A 21,498-nucleotide genomic window follows, 5' to 3' on the forward strand; every position below is an offset into this window, starting at 1 on the left:
ATGATCTAACTACAAGCAGACCGTCCAGACTCCGATATATATAGTGCGTGTCATGACATTATCTCCCTTTTTCTCCAGGGTATGACCCCATACCCAATTAGATATGGTATAACTCAGAGGTATTTTTAACATGTTCAGATCAAAAACTATGTAAATGTATCTATCATACCGTTGGCCCCAAAGGGTAATGTTGATTAATTAAACAGAGCACGCCTTGTCAGCCAGGCGAGCGAAAAAGGACTCCCATGAGCAGATTCGAACATCCCACCGGTAATGCTCAGATATATTGTTACAACCTGCACCTGGGCTCGCGAGATCTAACCTCGTTTGCCAATTTCTCCCAGTCGTGGGCCGAAGATGGCAAGGCAGCAGGTTGGACCACCAACGAAGCGCAAGTGGAAACCCATTGTGCATAGACATCGAGGGTCGCCTAAAAATCAAGAAAAATCAGTAATGAAACACTACCGATAAGGACCCGAGTCAAGAAGGAAAACCAACCTGGGGCACGTACGTTCCGGTAAGGGAGTGGGCACGTCGGTGCGACTTGACAAAATTATCGAAGCTCGCGACTAGGTGGCGAAACGCCGCTGCAACGGCCATCACAAGGCCATAGCTCAGCGTGAAAGCGGTCGACTCGTCATCTGCATCGATTCCAAGCCTGTCATCAGTGTTCGTCCAGAACTGCTCCACCCAAATCTGGACAGCGAAGAACCCATAACGGTTCCCTTCCATCCCCTTAGGGACCTAAGAAACAGACGAGATTAGCCCGAATCACCCTGGGGCCATTATATTAGCCGATGGACGGCTAAACAGAAGATGAAAGTCGTCAAAAAACTCGGAAATACCAGACTGGATGGTAGTTGAAACCTATAGCTGCCCCGTGTCAAGCGTAGATTGATTCCTCTGAACGAACAAGGTGAAGCCAGTCCGAGACATCAACAGCCCACTCATCCCATTCGTTGAAGACGGTACGGATATCGTGCAAAATGGGAGAACGACAAGAAGACACCGGCTAAGTTTAGGAATCGTGCATGGCCCAAGGAACGCGCAAAGCATTAGCAGATACTCAACGAATGATGGCGTTCTGGAGGAAGCCGAGACGCTTCATGGATAATCACCAAGAGGGAGGTATGGTTTTTGAAAGATGAAATATTGTCGAAACTGGCGACGAACCCCCCCCCTCCCATCAACCAGCTTCTGTAGGCCCCTTCGATTCATTTGCTTGGCTCTGATTTGGCTCTGATAGAGTCCGAGTCCGAGTTGGTTCTCCAATCCTTATACAGCAGGGACGATCGATCCGCTTGGCCCATGAATTTATTCAACGAAGTCCAGTATCATGGCTGCTTCCTCCAAAATTTTCCCGACTGGATGGGAACTGTCCGCAATCCTTCTGTGTAGGTTTGAAAGGGTTTCACATTCTTCTTTCCTGAATTAAGGACCGGTGTCACTCATGTCTTCTTGGATAGGTGACTGCCGATGTAGTTATATAATTCATAATATGAATTAAATATATAAGCTCGGGGCGAAATATTCAAATAACTATATATAGTCATAATTGAATGAAATCTCAAGTGCAAATGAAATCGAAATGAAATGACAGTTAAGTGAAGTGAGGCAACACCTGGTGTGATATTTAAAAGAAAATAAAAGCCCGAGAGAGGCAATATAATGAGCCAAGTCTAAATTCAGATGGTTTCATCACCGCCTAAAGTATTTTCTATACTAGAGGGTCTATATCCTATCACCCAACACCGAGGGACGTTCACTGATCGTGGATCGGTACCTGCTTCAAGCTGGGGCTGGATACTATTTACACCTGGCGTAGTACATTTTGAATTTTTTGTTGGTAGCAGGGAGTATATATTCATCGTCACATTCTTCTTTCCTCGTTGTCAGGGTTTTTAATATTACCAATTAAGATGGATGGCTCAGGTTCAATGAGATGTCTGAAACCATGTCCCTTCGCACCCTTGAACTGTGACACAAAGCCGATAAGCCCTCAGCTAATCTTGTTACTCCAATTCCCAGGGATTTGTTATTTGACTCAGTGCACGCACTGAACTCGTTGGTGATATAATTCACGATATTCTCTGATGTTCAAGGTGCCTAAAGATATGGTGTTGAACTCCCAAGAATGAGCGCTATTCTTTGGTGACATCCGCCCTATACAAGCAATATTTTGAGGTTAACTTAGAAAGAAATTCTAGATGGTCGCAAAATCTCTATCTTGCTCTCATTGGGTCATTCTTTTATTCCTTTGTTTTGGTTGCATGAAACCCCAACAACCGGTGGCTTTGATGCGGGTATCTGCCACCCCAGCAGCCTAGACCCGTAGCCGCACGATGTGTTGGATCGGTTGTTGAAAGAAAAAATGTCATGCCAACTCCGAATAGGAAAGAGATATACTCGAACAAAGGTCATTCGGGGTCACATTTGCACTGGGAGGGGTACAACTTTCTTTGTTGGCTGTGGCAGAGGAGACACTTTGGCTTGTTCTTTACAACAATCCAAAATGGTGTCCTCGACAACGAATGTTTTTAAGTGGCTCTTCAGATACTCTCAGATCCTATATGTTACTGTAAAGAGCATATATGAGTTTCACATGATTCACTGGCTGCATGAATGTATATTGCCTCCGCAGTGCTACTCTCAAGTGTGACATTCATGATAGAGTACTTTGGTGATATATATAAAGCCGCACGTTGTTCTTCAAAGACTGTCATCCCCTCAGCCAAATCAACACAAGATGGGGTCTTTTCAGAAGGGTGTCTTCATCGTCCTGTGCGGTCTCTGTTTGATTCATGGGACAGTTGCGTTGTCAGTATCTGAATCTGAGGTTAGTGCCTACTTCCCCTAACCCCTGACATTGCCGGTAGCTCAAATTTTAACCCAAGATAGTACAACCGACTTGAGGACCGGTCCCAGTACACTTACCCCTACACCTGTCCTTCTATTCTTGTCGGCACTGGGGATACATGCGACAATTTGGCTTCCAGGTGTAGTATCTCGAAAGAATTGTTCACTTCCTTCAACCCGAACACTGCGTGCTCCTCTTTGTCTCACGGAACACCTGTATGCTGCGGGGCGGGAACAACTCTCTTTCCACCGGACAGTGGTGGTTACTGCTACGCTTATACTATCCGCGATAGCGATACTTGCGCGAAGATTGCCGAGGGGTACAAGATCACTGAAGCCAAGATCGAGACTTGGAACACCCATACCACGGCATGGTACGGGTGTAACAAGCTCCAGATTGGTGGCCAGATGTGTCTTAGCGAGGGTCAACCCCCAATGCCAGTTGCAATCAGTGATGCAATCTGTGGTCCCCAGGTGCCTGGAACGGCACGTCCCAAGTTGTGGACCGAGATTGCTTCTTTGAACCCGTGCCCTGCGGGTCAATGTGTGAGTTTAATCAAGATTCAATTTCAATCCCGCGGCTAAGACTAACCATATCTTCAGTGCTCTACAAAGGGTAAATGTGGTACTGGGGCAGACTTCTGTGGCTCATCCGCACCCGCCGCCGTTGTGCCTCCTGCGTCTGCAACTAAACCTACATCTGCTAAATCCAAAGCTACATCTAAAGCCACATCTGCCACGTCTGCCACATCTATAGCTACATCCGCGAAGACCAAATCCACAGCTAAGGTTACGTCAGCTACAACTGAAACAAAAGGCATACCGTTATCAGCTAGAAGTGTTGTAACAATGACAGCCGAGGCTGTGACAGTTACAGCTAAAGCTCAAGCTGCAAAGAACGCGGATCCACACGCTTTCACGACAGATATACCTTTGGTAGATGTGCCCTTGACATTCCAACACTCAGAAGATACCATGTCCACGACAGCCGCAGCTCCAACCAAGGTTACTACTGGTTCTGGTGACTTCCTGAAACCGGCCGAGAAGATCAGTGCTTTGGCGAGCCAACTTCGGAATACAATAGTCTCCACCACCACAACCACTACCAAGGCCAAACCTGCTACAACGGCTAAGACGTCAGCCAAAAGCACCACAACCAAAGCTGCCGCTACCAAGACTGTGAATGGTGTTGTCACCGTACCCGGCGGGTGGTCACTGAAAATGTTCGATGGCATAGGTTGCACTGGCAGCTACGTATTGCTTCAAGGCCACAACAAGAATTTAGAGGACAGTGACTGTATGAAGTTTCGCAGCGCGAGCAAGCTCAAGACTGATGTTACCGACACGTCCGTTTCGTGTCGTTGGTGGACTATACCATCAAGCGGTAATTGGGAGTGGAGGGACTGTAAAAGTGATTCTCTCAATAAACCCAAATCATGGATTATGTCGAATGGTCTGTGTACTGTCTCTCCTAATACACAGTGCGACCTTGTCAGCGATCTTTCCCAAACTTATGGCTGGCGCGGTCCTGGTTTATGCCATGAGCGCCAAACGGTGGATCCAACATTTGGATCTTTGAAGTGTTATGTTGGATAAGGTGGACATTTCTGTAAATATACTTTCTGTTTCAAATTAGACACGCAAGGCTTTATGACTTTTTTCCTAATTTTTGAACTTTGCAATCAAATTATCATAAGCAGCTACCAACTGGCCGAACTTATTATACAGTACTAGATGCTTGCTTGTCTTTTACCAGACTCCGAGCTGGCCATCGTTTCTCAACCGCGGCAATAACGACCGTCAAAACAAGCTCGACTGCAAAGAACATGGCAGCAATCTGGTACCCCACTTTGAAATGCGGCGCTTGGCTGCTATTATAGGCCAACAGAGGCACCCAAGCATTGAATGTGAAAGCAACCGCCTCCATCACTCCAATAACAACAATACGATGCTCAGCCGAGAAACCGCACGTCTCACTAACCCAAGAAGTGAAAATGATTCCCGCGCCAGTCTCAACATAAGTCAACAACCAGCCCGCCATCATCGCTGCGGTGTTGTGTGCTGGCCAAACAGAGAGAATGATAGTCCCAACCAATGCTGGAACACAAGCAAACACAATCACTGGCCAACGCATCTGCAGATAATCACTCGTCCACGCATAGAGGAGTGTGAAAATAATCTGCAGCCCATATCCGGCAGAGGGGATAACATTGACCTGTTCAACTGTGTATCTTTTAGTTGACTTCAGCCACACGTTGAAATATGAGTAGATTCGTAAACCGCAAACATGTGCAATGAAGACTGTAGAAAATAGGTAGACTGGCCATGAGCGAAAGACATCCACAAATGTTCTCCATGTGAGCTTGGCCGCTGGCGCACGCCCAACGGCCTTCATTCTTCGCTCGGCATATTCAGTGTCCTCTTTGCTGAGCCATCGGGTCTTCGAGTCGCTGGGAGAATCAGGGATAGCCCAGAAGCCATACAAAGCAATGGGAATACCGAGAATTCCATCAAAAATAAACAGCCACCGCCAAGCGGCCAGGCCTGCACGGCCATCCATGCCAGAGTACAGCGCCGCTTGGAGATAGCCTGAAAACATGTTTGCCGCGCTAGAAGAGGCCTGGAAGATGGCGCTTCGTTTTGCGAGTTCTTGTGGCGTATACCAGTTTCCGAGCAGCGTAATGATTCCTGGATACGCGGAGGCTTCGAAGAGGCCGATGAAAAACCGGAGTGCAAATATGGTTTTGGGGCCCTTTGCGCCCGCAAGAGCCATGACGAGAATACTCCACAGGATTTCAAGAACTGGTAGCCAGATTGACGGGCGGATTTTGGTGAGGATCAACTGCGATGGGATCTGTCCGACAATGTAGCCGATGTTCCAGTATGTTGTCAAGTAATTCAGGTCATTTCCTTTCAGGTCGAGTGCCTCTTTCATCCCTGAAACGTAGGCATTGGAGGTCTGTATATGTCAGTCCACAAATTCATTTTCACAACTTGTGGCTTCCTTACATTGGATTGATCCAAAGACTTGATGAAGTATGCGGTACAGGCATAGCTCAGGAGCCACCAGTCTACTTTCTGAACAAGCTTGCGCTCTCGAGGCGACTTATCCCAGGTGTCCCATATTGAAGCCTTGAGGCGAGCTCGTCTGGTCTGCTGTATCGGCCCCACCTCCGACTGTTCACTTGGGGCATCGAGCTCCTGGCCCTTGACCTCAGGCATCGGTTTTGGTTGATCAGCGTGGTCGAACACCATGGTCGCTCAAATCAGCAGTGACTATGGGAAACGGACCAGTTCATAAATCTAACATACTCTAATATTTATATACTTACTAAACTTGGAAGGATGTATCAATTCTTCGAGCCAAGCACATCATCCAGCCCTATATCGGGGCGACACCGCTCGCTTTTACCCGATCGGGACTAACCTACGCGTTATCATGGGCTGATATGGCGTGAGCGGTTTCTGCCGCGTAGATTATCTTAACAACTTCACATTCCAAATTTCAAATCTTAAAAGAGCCCTGGTAGTCGATACATTTTTGCTATATTTTCGATTTGTTTATACGAATCACCATGCAAGTTGAACGGGTGGCTGTTATCGGCGCAGGGCCTTGTGGCCTGGGAGTCGCAAAGTACGTTTGTCTACGCCTTGTAGGACAGAACATGCATAATTGATGGATTATATGCAGATATCTTCTTGCCGAACAAAAATTTAAGACCATCACCATCTTTGAACAGCGCGACAAACCTGGAGGTGTATGGAATTACACTGGCGATCAAGGCGTCAGCAATGCATCGGTGCTTTCTCATTCTAAGCCAAGCCAGGAGCCTCAACAGCCCGTGAACGGGACATTTATTTCCCCTGTATATGACTCTCTCGAAACAAACATTCCAAATTCGATGATGCAGTTCACCGAGTGTCCGTTCCCTAAAGGAACCGCGCTATTTCCAAGCCATGTCGTTGTCAAAGACTATCTCCATCAATATGCAGAGGAGTTGAAGCCGCTCATACGTTTGCAATCCTTAATTTTGGATGTGGTACTATCGAAGAAGCACCCAAATCCAGAATGGACTGTGACGTGGCGCGATTTGAAGACTGGCGGTACCTTGGTGGAGCAGTTCGATGCAGTTGTAGTCGCGAATGGACACCACAATGACCCTTATATCCCTGAGATCACTGGATTAGCTGAGTGGAATCGAGCCTACCCCGGCTCCATCATTCATTCTTCCTCTTATAGGCGTCCTGAATCGTTTGCGAACAAGGTATGTCACCCTCCGCCCACAAAGCACTCCATGTACTCAGACAGCAACAGAAAGTGATTGTCGTTGGCCACTCCGCCTCGGGAATTGACATCGCCACTCAAATTGGTCGTGTGTCAAAACATCCGCTGCTAATTTCCGAACGAACAGCAACAACAACTCTCTCCCCAGAACAAGCTGCCGTTGCCCAAACCCTCCCGGAAATCAGCCAAATCAGTGCCGAAGGGGGTCGTGTGGAATTTGTGGACGGTCACGAGGAGCGAGATGTCGATCACATTATCTTCTGCACAGGCTATCACTTTTCCATTCCATTCTTATCATCTCTCCAGCCGCCTCTTATCACGGATGGTGTACGCCCTCATCATTTGTACCAGCATGTCTTCTTCAGCAAAGAGCCCACCCTCGCTCTAATCGGCTTCCCTCAACGGATTGTCCCATTCCCTTTTAGTCAGGCACAAGGAGCCTGGGTTGCCCGGGTACTCTCGGGGCGAGTAGCGCTGCCTTCTGAGGCCGAAATGGAGCGGTGGATTGGGGAGTGGACTGTCGAGCGTGGCGAAGGACATAGCTTCAATATCCTCGCTTTCCCGCTTGATGCAACTTACATCAACTCCCTGTATGAGTTAAGTTCACATGCGACGCGAAAGGATGGGTTGGAAAACGATGGGCAGGGTAGAAGACCACCCTTCTGGGGCGAGAAAGAGAAGTGGACGCGTGCAAGATTCCCGTTGATCAAGAAGGCGGCGCAGGCACTTGGTGATCGGCGAGCTCAGGTTAAGAGTTTGGAACAGCTTGGGTTCGACTTTGAGAAGGAGATTTCTCAGGAAGCTGAGGTTGGGAATCCGCGTCTATAGACGAACATGGGGGTATCGCATATAGAAGATCGATATTCCGATACATTTCGATCAAAAATAGGAAAGAAGCAAAATGACTCTCATTCAGAGCATTTCAGATCCTACATTACCCAAAGATTCGTCCACTGCGTGTCTAATAGGCTTTCGCCCATCTCGTTCTCTGCTGGGGTCAAAGTTCCGTCGTTTGTAACGCTGATCCGATTGACTGGGATTCCACTCTCTAGTCCAGCATTCAAACCATCCATAGTAAAGGATTGATGCGAAACCCTTCGCTCCCCAACCTTTGACCTCAGGGGCCAGATATAAAAGCTTGCCTCGCCCATCGTTTGGCTGAGCAATGCTTCCAGTTCATCTTGAACAGATTGTAGCCTCATTTCAGTATCCAAGGCTGAAGTGTCTATGACAGAAGACCCGGACAATTGACTTCGTGCTATCAACGGGCTATTTTGTTTTGTAATGATATCTGCAAGGCGCCGCAGAATTCGAGACGCGTCATGTGCAGCGACCCAGGAGGATGGAAAGAATTCAAGCAAGGTTGCGAGAAGGGAAATCTCGGGGATATCGTCAAAGGACGGGGCCCATTGACGAGTACAGTAGAGAAATATTGCAGCCAATGAAAGCAGGCGACAGAGCGTAATCCAGTTCATGGGCAGATGTCGGTGGTCATGTAATATAAGGCTCAACCGGATATACTGCTGCGCGGCACCCTGCAGATTCGGCACATTTTCTTCTGTTGCAGAATCCCCTTGTGCAGGAGCGTACAATAGGAGGAGTAGATTCTGGTAGCGGACATTAAGCCAGGTGATGGTGGTATGAAAGGGAAGCTGGTCTGGTTCGCACAAAGTGGAGCTGGATAATAGACAGCCCTGTGTATACCAGTCTTCGATTTGGATTCGGAGCTCTTGGGGACTTGTAGAGGGGTTGGGATCATAAATCGCGTTGATAATTCGTGTCTCGAGTTGTCGCAGAGAAATCACATGCCGGCTGACCTGCAAGGCTATTGCGTATTGATGTCCTTCCTCAGAGCCGTATTCGTGAATCATGATGCTGGGTAGTGGGACTTTCATTATATTGTCGGGAAAAGCAAATGGTAGTCCGTAGGATATGCTTATCATTCGTGTAAACACATATACTGACCAACCGAGCCGGCGACGGAGCTCCAGTGCCCGAGGGGAAAGAGTCCTGCAACTGGGAGACTCATTCATTAGTCCGACTGCCAGAGCATGATTGGTGAGAACACCGGCGATGGCTCGTGGATCTTGGTCGCCGGGTTTGAACAAGAGATACAACCCAAGGAGAAGCAAAGTGCCGGCTGATTCCTCGTCTACTCGAGAGACACACTCACAGAGTACCCCCTTGAGACACGGTTGTAAATCTTGCTCCTCAATGTTTTCCACTTCTCCAGCCCGCTGCAGGGTTGTGAAACCGATAGCCATTATCATATAGAGACGGTTTGGCACAGCCGATTGTGGAAGAAGGTCATTATCTGCCTCTTTATTGCAAAGGGTATTGAAATCTTGAAGAACGAACTCGCTATCCATAAATGGGTAGCTTCGATGAACGTGTCGAAAATAGGCCTGTAAGCATTTGCGACTCGCTGCAACAGAAAGGCACACGTTCTCTTCAGGTTTGAGAGTACGGCTCTCTTCAAAGCCACTCTCGCTACAATCAATCTCTATGGTCGCCTCAGCTGATGGAGATTGTATTGGACTGTCCAGGGCCATATCCCGACCAGTCTCGATAGACTCGATCGGCGATCTCCCAACGGGAAGTGCATCATTCACAAGCCGGCTCAGCCAGTCAATACGCGATCGCAACTCGCGCTCACGCGTGTGTGGACTGACAGATTCCTCCATCAAAGAGCAAGGCACCCAAGCAATCTGGCATTGCTCGCAGGATCCGTCAGCAGTTCGGGAGCACCGCTTCTTGTGTTGGCGACAACGGCGACACGCCGGCATAGAGGATCGTCGACCATTGGCAATTGTGGGTTTGCCCTGTCGGGTTATTCTCTCCGGTTTTGAATTATTTCGATGGACCCGGAATCGATGCACGGCGCCCTCCATGGTTGTTGGATGGAAAGGGTCATCGGGGAGATAGCGCGATAATCAACCAACGGAGCACGTCATTTCTCCCCCAAACTGGAAATATCCATCGGTGCCGCACCGCGTTGTATATTCAAAAGGACATGAAGGGTTCTTCAAAATGGCTTCTCAAAATCACGTCTCTCATTCAGAAGGAATCTCATCATGGTATCGGAAACCGAAGCGCTGGAAATCTATCGCACCGCGATCCACTTTGACGGGCTGAACATCGCCAACTGGTCACGCGAGATCTTCGAAGCCTGGCAACAAGGCGGCATCACCGGTGTGTCATGCACATGCGGTATCTGGGAAGGGTTTCGCGGTGCCATTGCCAACGTGGTACAATGGAAAAAATGGTTCGAAGAGCACTCCGACCTCATCGTACAAGCGCATTCTGTCCGTGATATTCGCCAGGCAAAGCGCGATGGAAGAACGGCAGTTCTACTCTCCTGGCAAAATACAGCCGGCATCGAAGACCAAATCGACTATCTACGCGTTTTCCGTGATCTAGGCGTGCGCAAGATGCAACTCACCTACAACACGCAGAATTACTCTGGAGCTGGATACACCGAGATCCGCGACTCGGGTCTCACTGGCTTCGGTCGACAGGTTGTTGATGAGATGGGTCGATTGGGTATTGTCGTTGATTTATCGCATGTCGGACCAGTCACTAGCGAAGATGTTATCGAATATGCGACTAAACCCCCTTGCTTCAGCCATGTGTTGCCGGGTGGTCTACGCGATCATCCGCGCAACAAATCGAACCATCTTCTCCAGCTCATTGGTAAGAAGGGAGGTTTTGTTGGAATCAGTCAATTTGGACCGCACATGGCCAAGGGGAATGAGTCGACTATTGACGATTACGTTTCCGCGATGGACTTCGTTATCGACTTGGTTGGTGAGGACCTGGTCGGCGTGGGTTCAGATGCCAGTGAAGGTCATGCTCGACCAAGTGATTTCATGGCCTGGTGCAATCTCGACAAGGGTTATGCGCGTCAGCTTACACCCTGGGGCAGTCAGACTGTTGTCAAGCCTCTAGGTCCATTGAAGGAACGCCCGGAACTGGCCAAGGCTATGGCTCGGGCAGGGTGGTCGAAATCAAAGATAGAGAAAGTGTTGGGAGAGAACTGGCTAAATTACTTGGAGAAGATTATCGGGGAGTAATGGACAGAAATACCAGGGAGTTTTGTGTGAACAATTAATAGTCCATTTCATCAATCTTTAATGAACCCCTAGTCCTCGGGAGCGTTTATGTTTCATAAGACCTTCTTAAACATCTAAAAAGAATATCCAAAATTCATGATAGGCCACATAAGGGAATATTCTTATTTCTATATATTAGAAGCTCTTTTATATCATATTTCATCACTCAGTGGCGCCCCAACCTCCTCCACCAGGACTGTTTATTTGCATCATTTCCCCAGCCTGGAGGGCGAGAGCTGCTTTTCCAGTCAGGGAAAGTCTCTCCAAAGCTGTTTTATCATCATTCCACTTGAACGCGTAGTTCTTACCCACAGAACCAGGCTGACCCCCACTCATTCCATAGGGAGAAAAGACTCGTCGATCACTGAGAATGCTGAATTTGAGTGGAATCCTAGCCTCAATCTCACGGACCGCACCATTCCCCCCTTTATACCTGCCATCTCCTCCGGTATTGGGATTGATTGCGTGTTTGCGGATGATGACAGGAGTTCTCTTTTCAACAACCTCTGCATCTGTAATTTTCGTATTCGTGGAATGAGCCTGAACGGCATGTTCACCGTGCCAGCTAGGACCGGCACCGCAACCGCCCCCTACTGTTTCACCATAGTTCCATCCAGGTTCAATGATCCCAGTAGCAGGGTTTCTGCCTCCCATACCCCAGCCGAAGCTGTTTGCACAACCAGAGAAAGCTGCGCAACACTCGAATGCTCGCAGGATTGTGTCGATAACGCGCTGGCTTGCTAACGTACTGCCACATATGGCCACGGAAGCACTGGGTCGTAGAATTGATCCTTTGGGGATACGAATGTCTATCGGCGATAGACAGCCATCATTTAGAGGGATATCTGCATCGAGTAGACACCTGATACTGTAGATGACGGCGGAATGGGTGATGGATATTGGGCAATTATAATTTCCCCACATTTGAGGACCAGTTCCCGCGAAATCAAATACTGCTCCACCGGCTTCGTCGATTGAAATTGACACTTTGAGGACAGTCCCATCGTCGAAGTAGTCACTGGCCGCCAAGGGCAGGGCCCGGGTTCGGGAAATATTCTTGAGGTATTCTCTGACAGCGGTTTCCGAACTCATCTGGATGGCATTCATGTAACGGTGCACAGAGGTGAAACTGAATTCGGCACACATCTTCTGCAGAAGAAGAATACCACGCTGGTTGGCTGAGATTTGCGCCTTAATGTCGGAGATGTTATCGTCCAATCGGCGAGTTGGGCTGCAGCCAGGGAGATCACCCGCGGCCAAGAAAGCTTTTCGCACATCGTTCTCGAGGAAAACACCATTGTCAACTATTTTCATCGAGCGAACGTTGAATCCTTCTTGCCATAGCTCCTTAGAGTCTGGCATCATAGATGTGATTCCCTGGCCACCGATGTCAGTGTGGTGGCCACGGGCTGCGACATAGAAAGCAACAGTGGACTCGCCATCTACGAAGACCGGGGTGATGATAGTCAGGTCCGGAAGATGGGTTCCACCGCATTCAGGGTGATTACTGAGAAGGACATCACCGGCCTTTAATTTTCCTTCCCATAGACGGTGCTGATATTGGATTGCGTATTGCATGCTTCCAAGATGAATTGGAATATGCGGGGCGTTGGCCACTAACTTTCCTTCTCTTGAAAATATCGCACAAGAAAAGTCCAGTCGCTCTTTGATACTGGTTGAAATAGACGTGCGCTGCAGTGTGTGGCCCATCTGCTCGGCAATTGCCATGAACCGATGAGATAGAATAGAAAGTTGGATTGGGTCAACAGTTTCAGAAGAATGAGAGATTTCGGTACTTAAAATGCCAGTCTGCGACTTCTCGAGTACTAAATGATTCGATAGGAGGTAGGCATCGAAGCCAGGCTCCACGAAGATCGTCTGGGTCGCATCGATCAGCAGGGCAGGACCTTGCACCTGACCGGTACGCTTGAATGAATCAAGCTCAAAGATCGGAACGTCACACCACTTGGTCCCGAAAAATACAGGCTGAGTCTGATCAGACTGCAGGTATTCCTTTCGAGACTTGACTTCTTCTAGCATAGCATATGGGGATGCTGTCTGGGTAGGAACACCACTTCGCCCAACGCCACGGACCTTGATCGAGTCGATGTGTATTTTTCTTTCGAGGACAAAAGCAAACTCTCGTAGATGAGTGGCTATGAAGGAGGCTCCGTAGTCCTCATCCTCTGGTTTGGGGATAACAATGTTGGTGTCTGTGCCTGCGTATCTCAAACTCAGAGATTCTTCGAAAACGACAGTAGAGGGATCCGCGCCCTGTGATAAGAGTGAAGATTCCACTTGGGACTTGAGCTTGTTAATCTGAGCTCGAACGTCGTCTAGCACTTCAAAATCAAAGAAACCAACGAAAGGAACTGTGTTCTCAACCTGCAGGTCCGCCTGAGAAATCCCGACAGCTGATAGCAGTGAAGAGTGCTTGTGGATGAGAACCCGCGTAATACCGAGCTTATTGGCAATAGAGCAAGCATGTTGGCCACCAGCGCCTCCAAAACTGACCAAAGTATGGCTGCTTGGGGCGAACCCTCGTACTTCTGTAGCGTTACGCATCGGCCGGGTCATAGTCTCGTTTGCAACATCAAGGAACCCGAAAGCGACCTCTTCTGCGGTGAGCATTTGGCCAGTCTGTTCATTGATCTCGCGAGTGATATCATGGAACTTTTGCTTGGTGATATCGAGATCCAGGTGTTGGTCTGCGTTCGGCCCGAAGATGGCTGGAAAAGAAGAGCGGACCAGTCTTCCCAGGAACAAATTTGCGTCTGTCACGGTAAGAGGTCCTCCCTTTCGGTAGCATGCAGGACCCGGGTGAGCGCCCGCACTCTCAGGCCCGACAACAAACAATCCATGACGAGCAAACAGCATCGAACCTCCGCCGGCCGCGACAGTCGCAATATTCAACATCGGCGCTGTAATCTTTCGGCCGGCAACCGTTGTCTCGGTCAAGTAATCATACTTGCCGTCATAGCGACAAACATCTGTGCTGGTTCCTCCCATATCGAATCCGAGAACAGGGGTCCCTTCCGCAGCATCGAAGCAAGTTCGAGCGATTCCAACAACACCGCCAGCCGGTCCACTCAGAAGAGCTTCATTGCCACGGAACTTGTCAGCTTGTCTCAAGCCTCCGTCGGATCCCATGAACTCCACACGTTGAGGGAGTACACTAAACCCGGCCTGGAATGCTGTGACATAATCTCTGACAATTGGGTACAGATATGCTTCGGAAGAAGCCGATGTGCTGCGTTGCAAGAATTTGATAACGGGGCTGACATCGGAAGCTTTGATCACGGTTTCAAAGCCCATCTCTTGTGCGATCTGCGCTACCTGCTCCTCATGGGCAGGGTACAGATATGAATGCACGAAGGAAATAACCAAAGATGTATAGCCTGCTGATTGCAGCCCGCTCAATACATCTCGAACCTCGACCGGATCGAGGGCCTTTAAGATCCTTATCACTTCCCCGCTAGGCGTTCGTACCAGTGCGGGATCTGTGATTTCGGCTGTCTTGTCCAAAGGGAATGGATTGAGATCGTAGTCCTCGATCGTGATGCGTTCGTCAATTTCTGCTGAAATTGCATATAATGCAGGAGGTTTTCGGACATTCAACGCGAACAATTTCGGTCGTGTCTGGTCATCGATAACGCAGACATCTTTGAAGCCTTTGGTCGTGACAAATGCAAATTCTCGACCTTTGCCTTCCAGCAATGCATTTGTCGCAATCGTTGTCCCGATACGACAGGATGCTATCTGGGACCCGTCTAGCTGTTCGCCAACGGGTATTTGGCGTCCTTCTATAATCTCTAGCGCCCTTCTGATTGCCTCTGTGGGGGCATCACGATAGTTCTGCGGATCTTCTGATAGCAGTTTGAATACAAGGTCATCGCGACCGGGTACTTGTACTAGGACATCGCAAAATGTGCCCCCGCGATCTGAATAAACAATTAACTTGTGTCTTTAGTTTAATGGCATAGCGAAAGTACGTACCGATAGAGATGTTTATGCCTGGGTTGGTTGCCATTGCTGGGTATGTGTGACAGACCTCAGCAGTAAATGTCAATACCAAAAGGAATCGATCTTCGATATCTTCATCACAAATTAATATCGCTACATATGTACGATACTTCAAAATGACATTTAAATCACGCATTATTTACGGGTTGTTAGGTGATGCGACTCAACGGCCACCAGTCCCAAAGTGGAAATTATTTTCGGAAGTTCGCCGAGCATCATCGCGATTTCTTTCACCCATGCGAAATGCCGAACAGTCTCAACGTGGAAATCCTTTTCGGAAACTTGCCGAGCATTATCTCAATGTATCTCTTCCTAGATGGGAAAAAGCTACCGAGAAATGGTGTATCATCTACTTTTTCTACAGCACATCATAATTTGTGAACATTTCGAGTTATTTTTACGAGAATAGTCGCCCATGTCTTGCGGGTTGTCTTTTTGGATGCTCTCTTTAGGTGTTTCCTTGGATGCCTCTTTTCTATGTATAACTAGGGACCATAAAACTACTATAAAAACAATTAGGAGTACAGGCGTACAGAGACATAATCAGAGTGGAATGTATATCTGACTAGTTAACTAAATCTCATGAAACATGTTTCTTAATGAGCTCAATCACTTCCGCATTTTTTTCTAGATGCACGCCATGATTGGCATTCTCAATAACCTTCAGGTCCGCACCAGGAATCTTCGAAGCAATGGTTTTGGATTGCTCCGGCGGGCAAATCCAGTCACGATCACCTACAATAACCAGAGTATTCGCTGTGATTGAGTGAAGTTGATCTCTGTAATCGAAGTATTTTTCCTGTTCGGAATAAAGATCATCTTTTGGTGGTCAGTTTGAATTCGTGGCAATCGGATAGCCACTCACTATGGGACTTTGCATAAAACACGGTTTCAATGTTGTGTTTCAAGGCTATATTGGGATCGAAGTGCTCGCTATATAGCGGTGCAGCTGCGTACATAACGAGTCGGAATTCGAGATCGCTTTCAAATCGACCAAATATCTTGTCTTTCAGAAATGTGATGGAAAGACCCGGGGCTTTAGATGCTCTTTGCTCCAGAGTCTGAATAGCCGTTTCTTCATCTAAGTTCAGTTAGCATAAATATCATGTTAATATTTGAAATTCATCCTGAAAATCCCACGAGATCAAATCCAAGATGGTACTTACGGTGGTGCGAAGGAGCCGTTCCTCGAAGAATCAAATGTGAAAGTCGAGATGGATACGTGATTGCATACTGTTGAGCCAGGAATCCACCGAAGCTACCACCGCATACAATACAGGGTTGATCGGCTCCAAGGAAATGCCGCCGTATTCCCTCAATATCTTCAACTAGTTGATGAAAGGTAAAAGGCTCTGTTCGTGAACTTTGACCATGTCCTCGAAAGTCGAAGGAAAGTACCCGATAGGAAGAGGAGAGTGGTGAGTATGCTTTGAAGTCTGATTTATGGTCTCCTGTTACAGTTGTAAAGCAGCTTATCAGCGATCCATAGACATTTACAGGTGGATGTTATGGAGGCTCACCAAACCCTCGGCCGCCGTGCAGGGTGATTATCAGAGGTGCATTCTCAGGACCGATCAAACGGTATGCTAACTGGGCACCATTGATAGAAACAAATTCAACCATACTGTGTTGGTATACAAAGATATTTGAAAAAAAAGGAAGTTAAATCGGATCGAGAGGAATGAGCAAACCAGTGACAAAGTGTATGTATTGATCCCAATTCAGGACAAAATACTGCAAGGACAGGATGTACAACTTTCAAATTCCAGGAACAAAATCCCAGAGAGAGAAGAACGTGTCAAACAAGCTCCTGTCGCGATGTCGCGATCTCGCGATGTCGGCCCCGCACCGAGAAATGTTTCCGTTTGAGGAAGAGAATCCACACTCCCCCTGATGTTTAAAGAGGAGAATCTACGCAACTGTTGTCACAAATGTCGTAATAACCTTATTTGGACTTTTTTCTTTGCTATCGTTCTAGATTGTTAGTTTCTTATAGTTGCTATCTCGCTCGTAATTATTCTCAGCATGGACTCTTGCGCATCGGATTTTGTTCGTAATGCCTATCTCAACCGAAGAGACAGAGGTTCAAAAGCCAACTCCAATTCCTAGAGAGTTGAATAACGCCTCAGATGTACAAGATCGCAAAAATACCATGACGGGTTCATCTCACAGCTTGGAGAGGTCGACAGTCCAAACTGAGAATGTTCAGGAGCCTCAGCGTTGGTTCCATTGGCATGAACCGGGTACTTCCAAAGCCGACAAAAAACTCATCTTCAAACTCGACTTCTTTCTTCTCAGCTACAGTTGTTTATGCTTTTTCATCAAGCAGCTAGATGGCAACAATGTGTCCAATGCCTACGTCTCCGGCATGAAAGAAGAACTTGGATTCGGACCAGGCAATGAATTGAGCTGGATGAACACATACTTCAGTATTGGTGCAATCCTCGGAGGACCAATTTCCAATCTCGCCTTAACTGTTGTTCGACCGAGGATCTTGCTCCCTAGTGTTTTGTTCACCTGGTCGCTCTTCGTACTTTTCATGTACAAGTGCAACCACGCATCTCAGCTCTACGGTCTTCGATTTTGTATTGGATTTTTCGAGTCCGCCGCATGGCCTGGAATTCAGTATGTTCTTGGATGTTGGTATCGCAAGTCTGAACTCTCGCGTCGAAGTGGTCTTTTCGTGATGTCCGGAGTCCTGGGACAGATGTTTTCAGGATACTTGCAAGCAGCACTGTTCAAAGACATGGATGGAAAAGGTGGATTATCCGCATGGAGATGGCTCTTCATTTTTGATTTCATCCTTGCCATTCCAGTCGCCCTCTACGGTTTTATATTTTACCCCGATACGCCTCAGAACACTACCGCATTCTATCTCTCCGAATGGGAAAGAAATCGGGCGAGAGAGAGAATCGACGAAGAAGGTCGCACGCCCGTTGGAAAACTGGACACCACTGTTTTCAAACGCGTCCTGCTATCCTGGCAATTCTATACTTTTTCCCTCGCCTACGCCTTCTGGTCTCTCACCTGCGGGTCCTATGTGATGCAGTACTTCGGGATTTGGCTCAAGTCTCTGAAAGTATACTCCGTACCTCAAATCAACAACATTCCCACATCCATGGGCGCGATCAATTTTACTTTCATGGTTGGGACGGGATATGTCGCCGATAAGCTCGGCCGACGAGGACCCGTCTGTTTCGCAGTTGGATGTCTCCTCACCTTCTGCTATGCTATCTTCACGGCCTGGCCTGAATCAAGAGGGTTGAAGATGGCTGCGTTCATTATCACGGGATGTTATGGATGTTATACACCCCTTCTGGCAGGTTGGGTCAACGCGTCATGCGGTGGAGATCAACAGTTACGAGCATTTGTTCTGGCGTTCATGGTCAGTCTTGGATCGGCTGTTGTCATCCCCTTCCAACAGCTGCAATTTCCTAGCGGACAAGCGCCAACATTCACAAAAACACACGGCTGGGTCAGCGGGTTGTGTTTTGTTTTGGCATTGACTCTCTGGACTGGGTTCGGAATCGATATCGTTGAACGGGTTTTCACCCGGAAGCGCAAGGAGCATCTACCCAAAGAAACTGATGTTTAGTGTTTGATGCCATACGACATTGGAGAAATTCATCTCGAGCTGTATATAGATCGATAATTTGACTATAAAGACCATTTTACTTGTTACACTAGCTTTTCCTGGAATAGGTCTTCCAACGCCATTATATTCGAGTAGATAGTCCAGTATATAAGCAAGTTGCTATATATTTCATCATAGCTTGGAGTTAGTACCTGTTTCAATGTACTATATGATCCGATGGGTCTTTATAACACAACAAGGCAGAAACTCCCAAAAGAGGCCCGACTGTTGCCTTCACCAAGCCCCCGATGTTTAGCGCCAAAGAGCAATAGGCCTGAGAGCCTCAAAACCTTGAAAATCTGGAAATCCCTCTTTCCCATCTCAACATCTTTGTTTTCGTTTCTTCTTTTTATTTTCTTTTTTTAAATCTTTTCTCTCTTTACTTATTTTGATCACTTTCATTACTTTCCCCAAACTATCAAAGTCATGGGTCGCCTCCACCAGGCCGATCCCCCTGCGTCATCATCGCACTCCCTCCACTCTCTCGACGACGCGCCGCCTCCATACACAGATGACCCCGAACCCATTCTTGCCCCTGTCCAACATGCCCAACCTATCCGACCAGTCCAGCCCCCCACAAGCATCCGACCCCTCCGTCTAATCGACTCAGCCTATGTCCTCCCCGGCAGCAAAGACATCAGACCCACCGACAAGGTCTCTCTCACCCTCGAACCATCACTCTCAAGCGACCCCGAGGAGCTCTACGATGTAATCCGCCGGCAAGTTAAGCTGCCACCACGGCCGCTGCTCTACGTCCACGGCACCCACACCGAATCTAGCAATGACAAAAAGAAAGAGAGAAGCAACACTCACACAGACTTCAAGTTCAAGCTGGATCTGGCCGAGACCATGCTGACCGGCTGGGAAGGCGTCCCCCTGGAAACAAACTGGAGGGAAATAGAAATCCTCACAGATGAGGACCTCAAACCCGCGTATCGGGGAGGAATCCTCCGCTCACGCACGTACAAACCCCCCCAAGTCGCGTGCTGCTATTAGTCTCACGGCGGACACCGATGCCCTCCTATCCCGCGATGACGCCGACGAGAGGTATAACACCTCTCCGGAAGCGAAAAACTTGAGGATGTGGTGCGAGCGGTTCTGTCGTGACCCCGCCTCGGTGAAATCGTATGCTTTAAATACTCCCCCTACTCGCACACAAATTACCCTGCTAATCTCAATCATCATCATATAGATTCACTCTGCACCGCGAACTTGCCGGGTTCGACTGTAACGCCATGCGCAACGTCCTCTCCTCCCATATCCGCGAACTCAACTACCGCGGCTCCATAGGCTTCAAGCTATTCATCGCTCAACGCTCTGTCACAATCTACTCGCCTCACTGGATTAACCGGCTCCGCGCGAACCGCTACGTCTGGTGGGCTGTTGTCCTTCTCCAGCTCTGGATCATCGCGTGGCCGGTTATCTTCTTTATGGAGAAGAGGTACGAACTCGTCCACACACGCTGGAATGCATCGCTTAGACCCGAGTCTGACTCTGCACTGGATAAATGCTACGCGTTTAATCGCGATGAGTCTTCTTTGGCGGAGTACTGGGCTCCGGCTGTTAAGCAGGCGGCGTGGACTCGGCGACAGGGTGAAGGTGATGTTTTGACGAGGATGGATGCGGATCGTTTGCAGGGGTATAGTACGCAGCAGTTGCTTGGTCTTCGTGGTGCTGCTTCGGATGCTGAGCTCGAGCGTCGAGGGAGGGTTAATAATGGCGAGGCTGGGTTTGTTGATAATGTTGTAGGTCTGGTGAGAGGGATTGGAGAGGTTAGCCAGGATTGGAGGTTTTCTGCGGGATGGGGTGCTAACTCTTAATTTGTGAGTCTGTTCTCGTTGGCCTTTGATGCTGCAGTGTGGCCGACAGACTAATCAAGTCGTCTACGTACAGTCCTCCAGGGCTAACGAGATGTCTGTCAATCTTTTTATAATTTTCCTTTTTCTCAATATGATATCCGTCACGAATTCGATTTACCTACTTCTACCCATGCACATTACCTACATAGGCATCTATGAGTTCGTGAACTTCCGTTCTGGGGCACTTTGTCCTACTTGAAATAGGGTTTCTTCTCCAGGTGACACCATTGGCCTCGAGGGGGGTCGAGCTCTTTCATCTCAGGTTCATTGTTATAGTAGACTCTTGGCTTCAAACTAAATTTAGCCATGCACTTAGGGTCGAGGGATTTATCTCCCGTCCATTTGATCCAAATGCTCTACTTCGGTTCCATTTTGTTATACCTGCAGGCAATGTTTGACAGACTGAGCGATCTTCGGATGGATTTTGATGGAGTTTGATAGAGTAGTTGACCCCTGAATTACCAGTTCTAACAATCAAGAACTTCAAGGTTCTTCTTCTACTTTTACCCCTCGTAGTACTTCATTGCAACAGATTATGAAGCCCCCTCTCTACCCCTGATTCATCATTTTCCATCATGGCGACTTCAGAGTCGCAGGCACAACTGCCGCCAGATGACAACAAATAGTATGATGAAGATCTTCTTGTATCTGACCGATCGGTTGGTCTCCCAGAAGTTGGGACATTTAATCTGTATAAGATTACCCCACCTCTCAAAGAGAGGGTCTCTT

General features: G+C 48.1%; 10 protein-coding genes across 10 annotated transcripts; 5 read left to right on the plus strand and 5 right to left on the minus strand.

Annotated features, from left to right (window-relative positions):
• Positions 1 to 289: 289 nt before the first annotated feature.
• On the minus strand, positions 290 to 732 carry N7487_010390 (uncharacterized protein; the record flags this gene model as incomplete). The annotated part of the gene is made up of 2 exons (XM_056878120.1): positions 290 to 430; positions 499 to 732. The coding sequence occupies 2 exons, from the start codon at positions 730 to 732 to the stop codon at positions 290 to 292; spliced, it is 375 nt and encodes a 124-aa protein (XP_056726700.1).
• A 2,014-nt stretch (positions 733 to 2,746) lies between these two features.
• N7487_010391 (uncharacterized protein) lies at positions 2,747 to 4,452 on the plus strand (the record flags this gene model as incomplete). The annotated part of the gene is made up of 3 exons (XM_056878121.1): positions 2,747 to 2,836; positions 2,899 to 3,402; positions 3,460 to 4,452. The coding sequence occupies 3 exons, from the start codon at positions 2,747 to 2,749 to the stop codon at positions 4,450 to 4,452; spliced, it is 1,587 nt and encodes a 528-aa protein (XP_056726701.1).
• Positions 4,453 to 4,576: 124 nt separating this feature from the next.
• N7487_010392 (uncharacterized protein) lies at positions 4,577 to 6,078 on the minus strand (the record flags this gene model as incomplete). Its single annotated transcript, XM_056878122.1, has 2 exons — positions 4,577 to 5,815; positions 5,866 to 6,078. The coding sequence occupies 2 exons, from the start codon at positions 6,076 to 6,078 to the stop codon at positions 4,577 to 4,579; spliced, it is 1,452 nt and encodes a 483-aa protein (XP_056726702.1).
• A 353-nt stretch (positions 6,079 to 6,431) lies between these two features.
• On the plus strand, positions 6,432 to 7,969 carry N7487_010393 (uncharacterized protein; the record flags this gene model as incomplete). Its single annotated transcript, XM_056878123.1, has 3 exons — positions 6,432 to 6,490; positions 6,548 to 7,121; positions 7,172 to 7,969. The coding sequence occupies 3 exons, from the start codon at positions 6,432 to 6,434 to the stop codon at positions 7,967 to 7,969; spliced, it is 1,431 nt and encodes a 476-aa protein (XP_056726703.1).
• A 101-nt stretch (positions 7,970 to 8,070) lies between these two features.
• N7487_010394 (uncharacterized protein) lies at positions 8,071 to 10,032 on the minus strand (the record flags this gene model as incomplete). The annotated part of the gene is made up of 1 exon (XM_056878124.1): positions 8,071 to 10,032. One exon carries the CDS (start codon positions 10,030 to 10,032, stop codon positions 8,071 to 8,073), a length of 1,962 nt encoding a protein of 653 aa, XP_056726704.1.
• Positions 10,033 to 10,215: 183 nt separating this feature from the next.
• On the plus strand, positions 10,216 to 11,214 carry N7487_010395 (uncharacterized protein; the record flags this gene model as incomplete). Its single annotated transcript, XM_056878125.1, has 1 exon — positions 10,216 to 11,214. One exon carries the CDS (start codon positions 10,216 to 10,218, stop codon positions 11,212 to 11,214), a length of 999 nt encoding a protein of 332 aa, XP_056726705.1.
• A 201-nt stretch (positions 11,215 to 11,415) lies between these two features.
• On the minus strand, positions 11,416 to 15,283 carry N7487_010396 (uncharacterized protein; the record flags this gene model as incomplete). The annotated part of the gene is made up of 2 exons (XM_056878126.1): positions 11,416 to 15,194; positions 15,250 to 15,283. The coding sequence occupies 2 exons, from the start codon at positions 15,281 to 15,283 to the stop codon at positions 11,416 to 11,418; spliced, it is 3,813 nt and encodes a 1,270-aa protein (XP_056726706.1).
• A 573-nt stretch (positions 15,284 to 15,856) lies between these two features.
• Positions 15,857 to 16,899, minus strand: N7487_010397 (alpha/beta fold hydrolase; the record flags this gene model as incomplete). Its single annotated transcript, XM_056878127.1, has 4 exons — positions 15,857 to 16,095; positions 16,142 to 16,357; positions 16,443 to 16,727; positions 16,797 to 16,899. 4 exons carry the CDS (start codon positions 16,897 to 16,899, stop codon positions 15,857 to 15,859), a joined length of 843 nt encoding a protein of 280 aa, XP_056726707.1.
• A 433-nt stretch (positions 16,900 to 17,332) lies between these two features.
• On the plus strand, positions 17,333 to 18,871 carry N7487_010398 (uncharacterized protein; the record flags this gene model as incomplete). The annotated part of the gene is made up of 1 exon (XM_056878128.1): positions 17,333 to 18,871. One exon carries the CDS (start codon positions 17,333 to 17,335, stop codon positions 18,869 to 18,871), a length of 1,539 nt encoding a protein of 512 aa, XP_056726708.1.
• Positions 18,872 to 19,336: 465 nt separating this feature from the next.
• N7487_010399 (uncharacterized protein) lies at positions 19,337 to 20,730 on the plus strand (the record flags this gene model as incomplete). Its single annotated transcript, XM_056878129.1, has 3 exons — positions 19,337 to 19,872; positions 19,907 to 20,035; positions 20,103 to 20,730. 3 exons carry the CDS (start codon positions 19,337 to 19,339, stop codon positions 20,728 to 20,730), a joined length of 1,293 nt encoding a protein of 430 aa, XP_056726709.1.
• Between the last annotated feature and the right edge of the window lie 768 nt (positions 20,731 to 21,498).

The sequence above is a fragment of the Penicillium crustosum genome, assembly GCF_028827405.1.
Source record: "Penicillium crustosum strain IBT 35664 chromosome Unknown utg000004l_segment0_segment0, whole genome shotgun sequence".
Classification (NCBI taxonomy): domain Eukaryota; kingdom Fungi; phylum Ascomycota; class Eurotiomycetes; order Eurotiales; family Aspergillaceae; genus Penicillium; species Penicillium crustosum.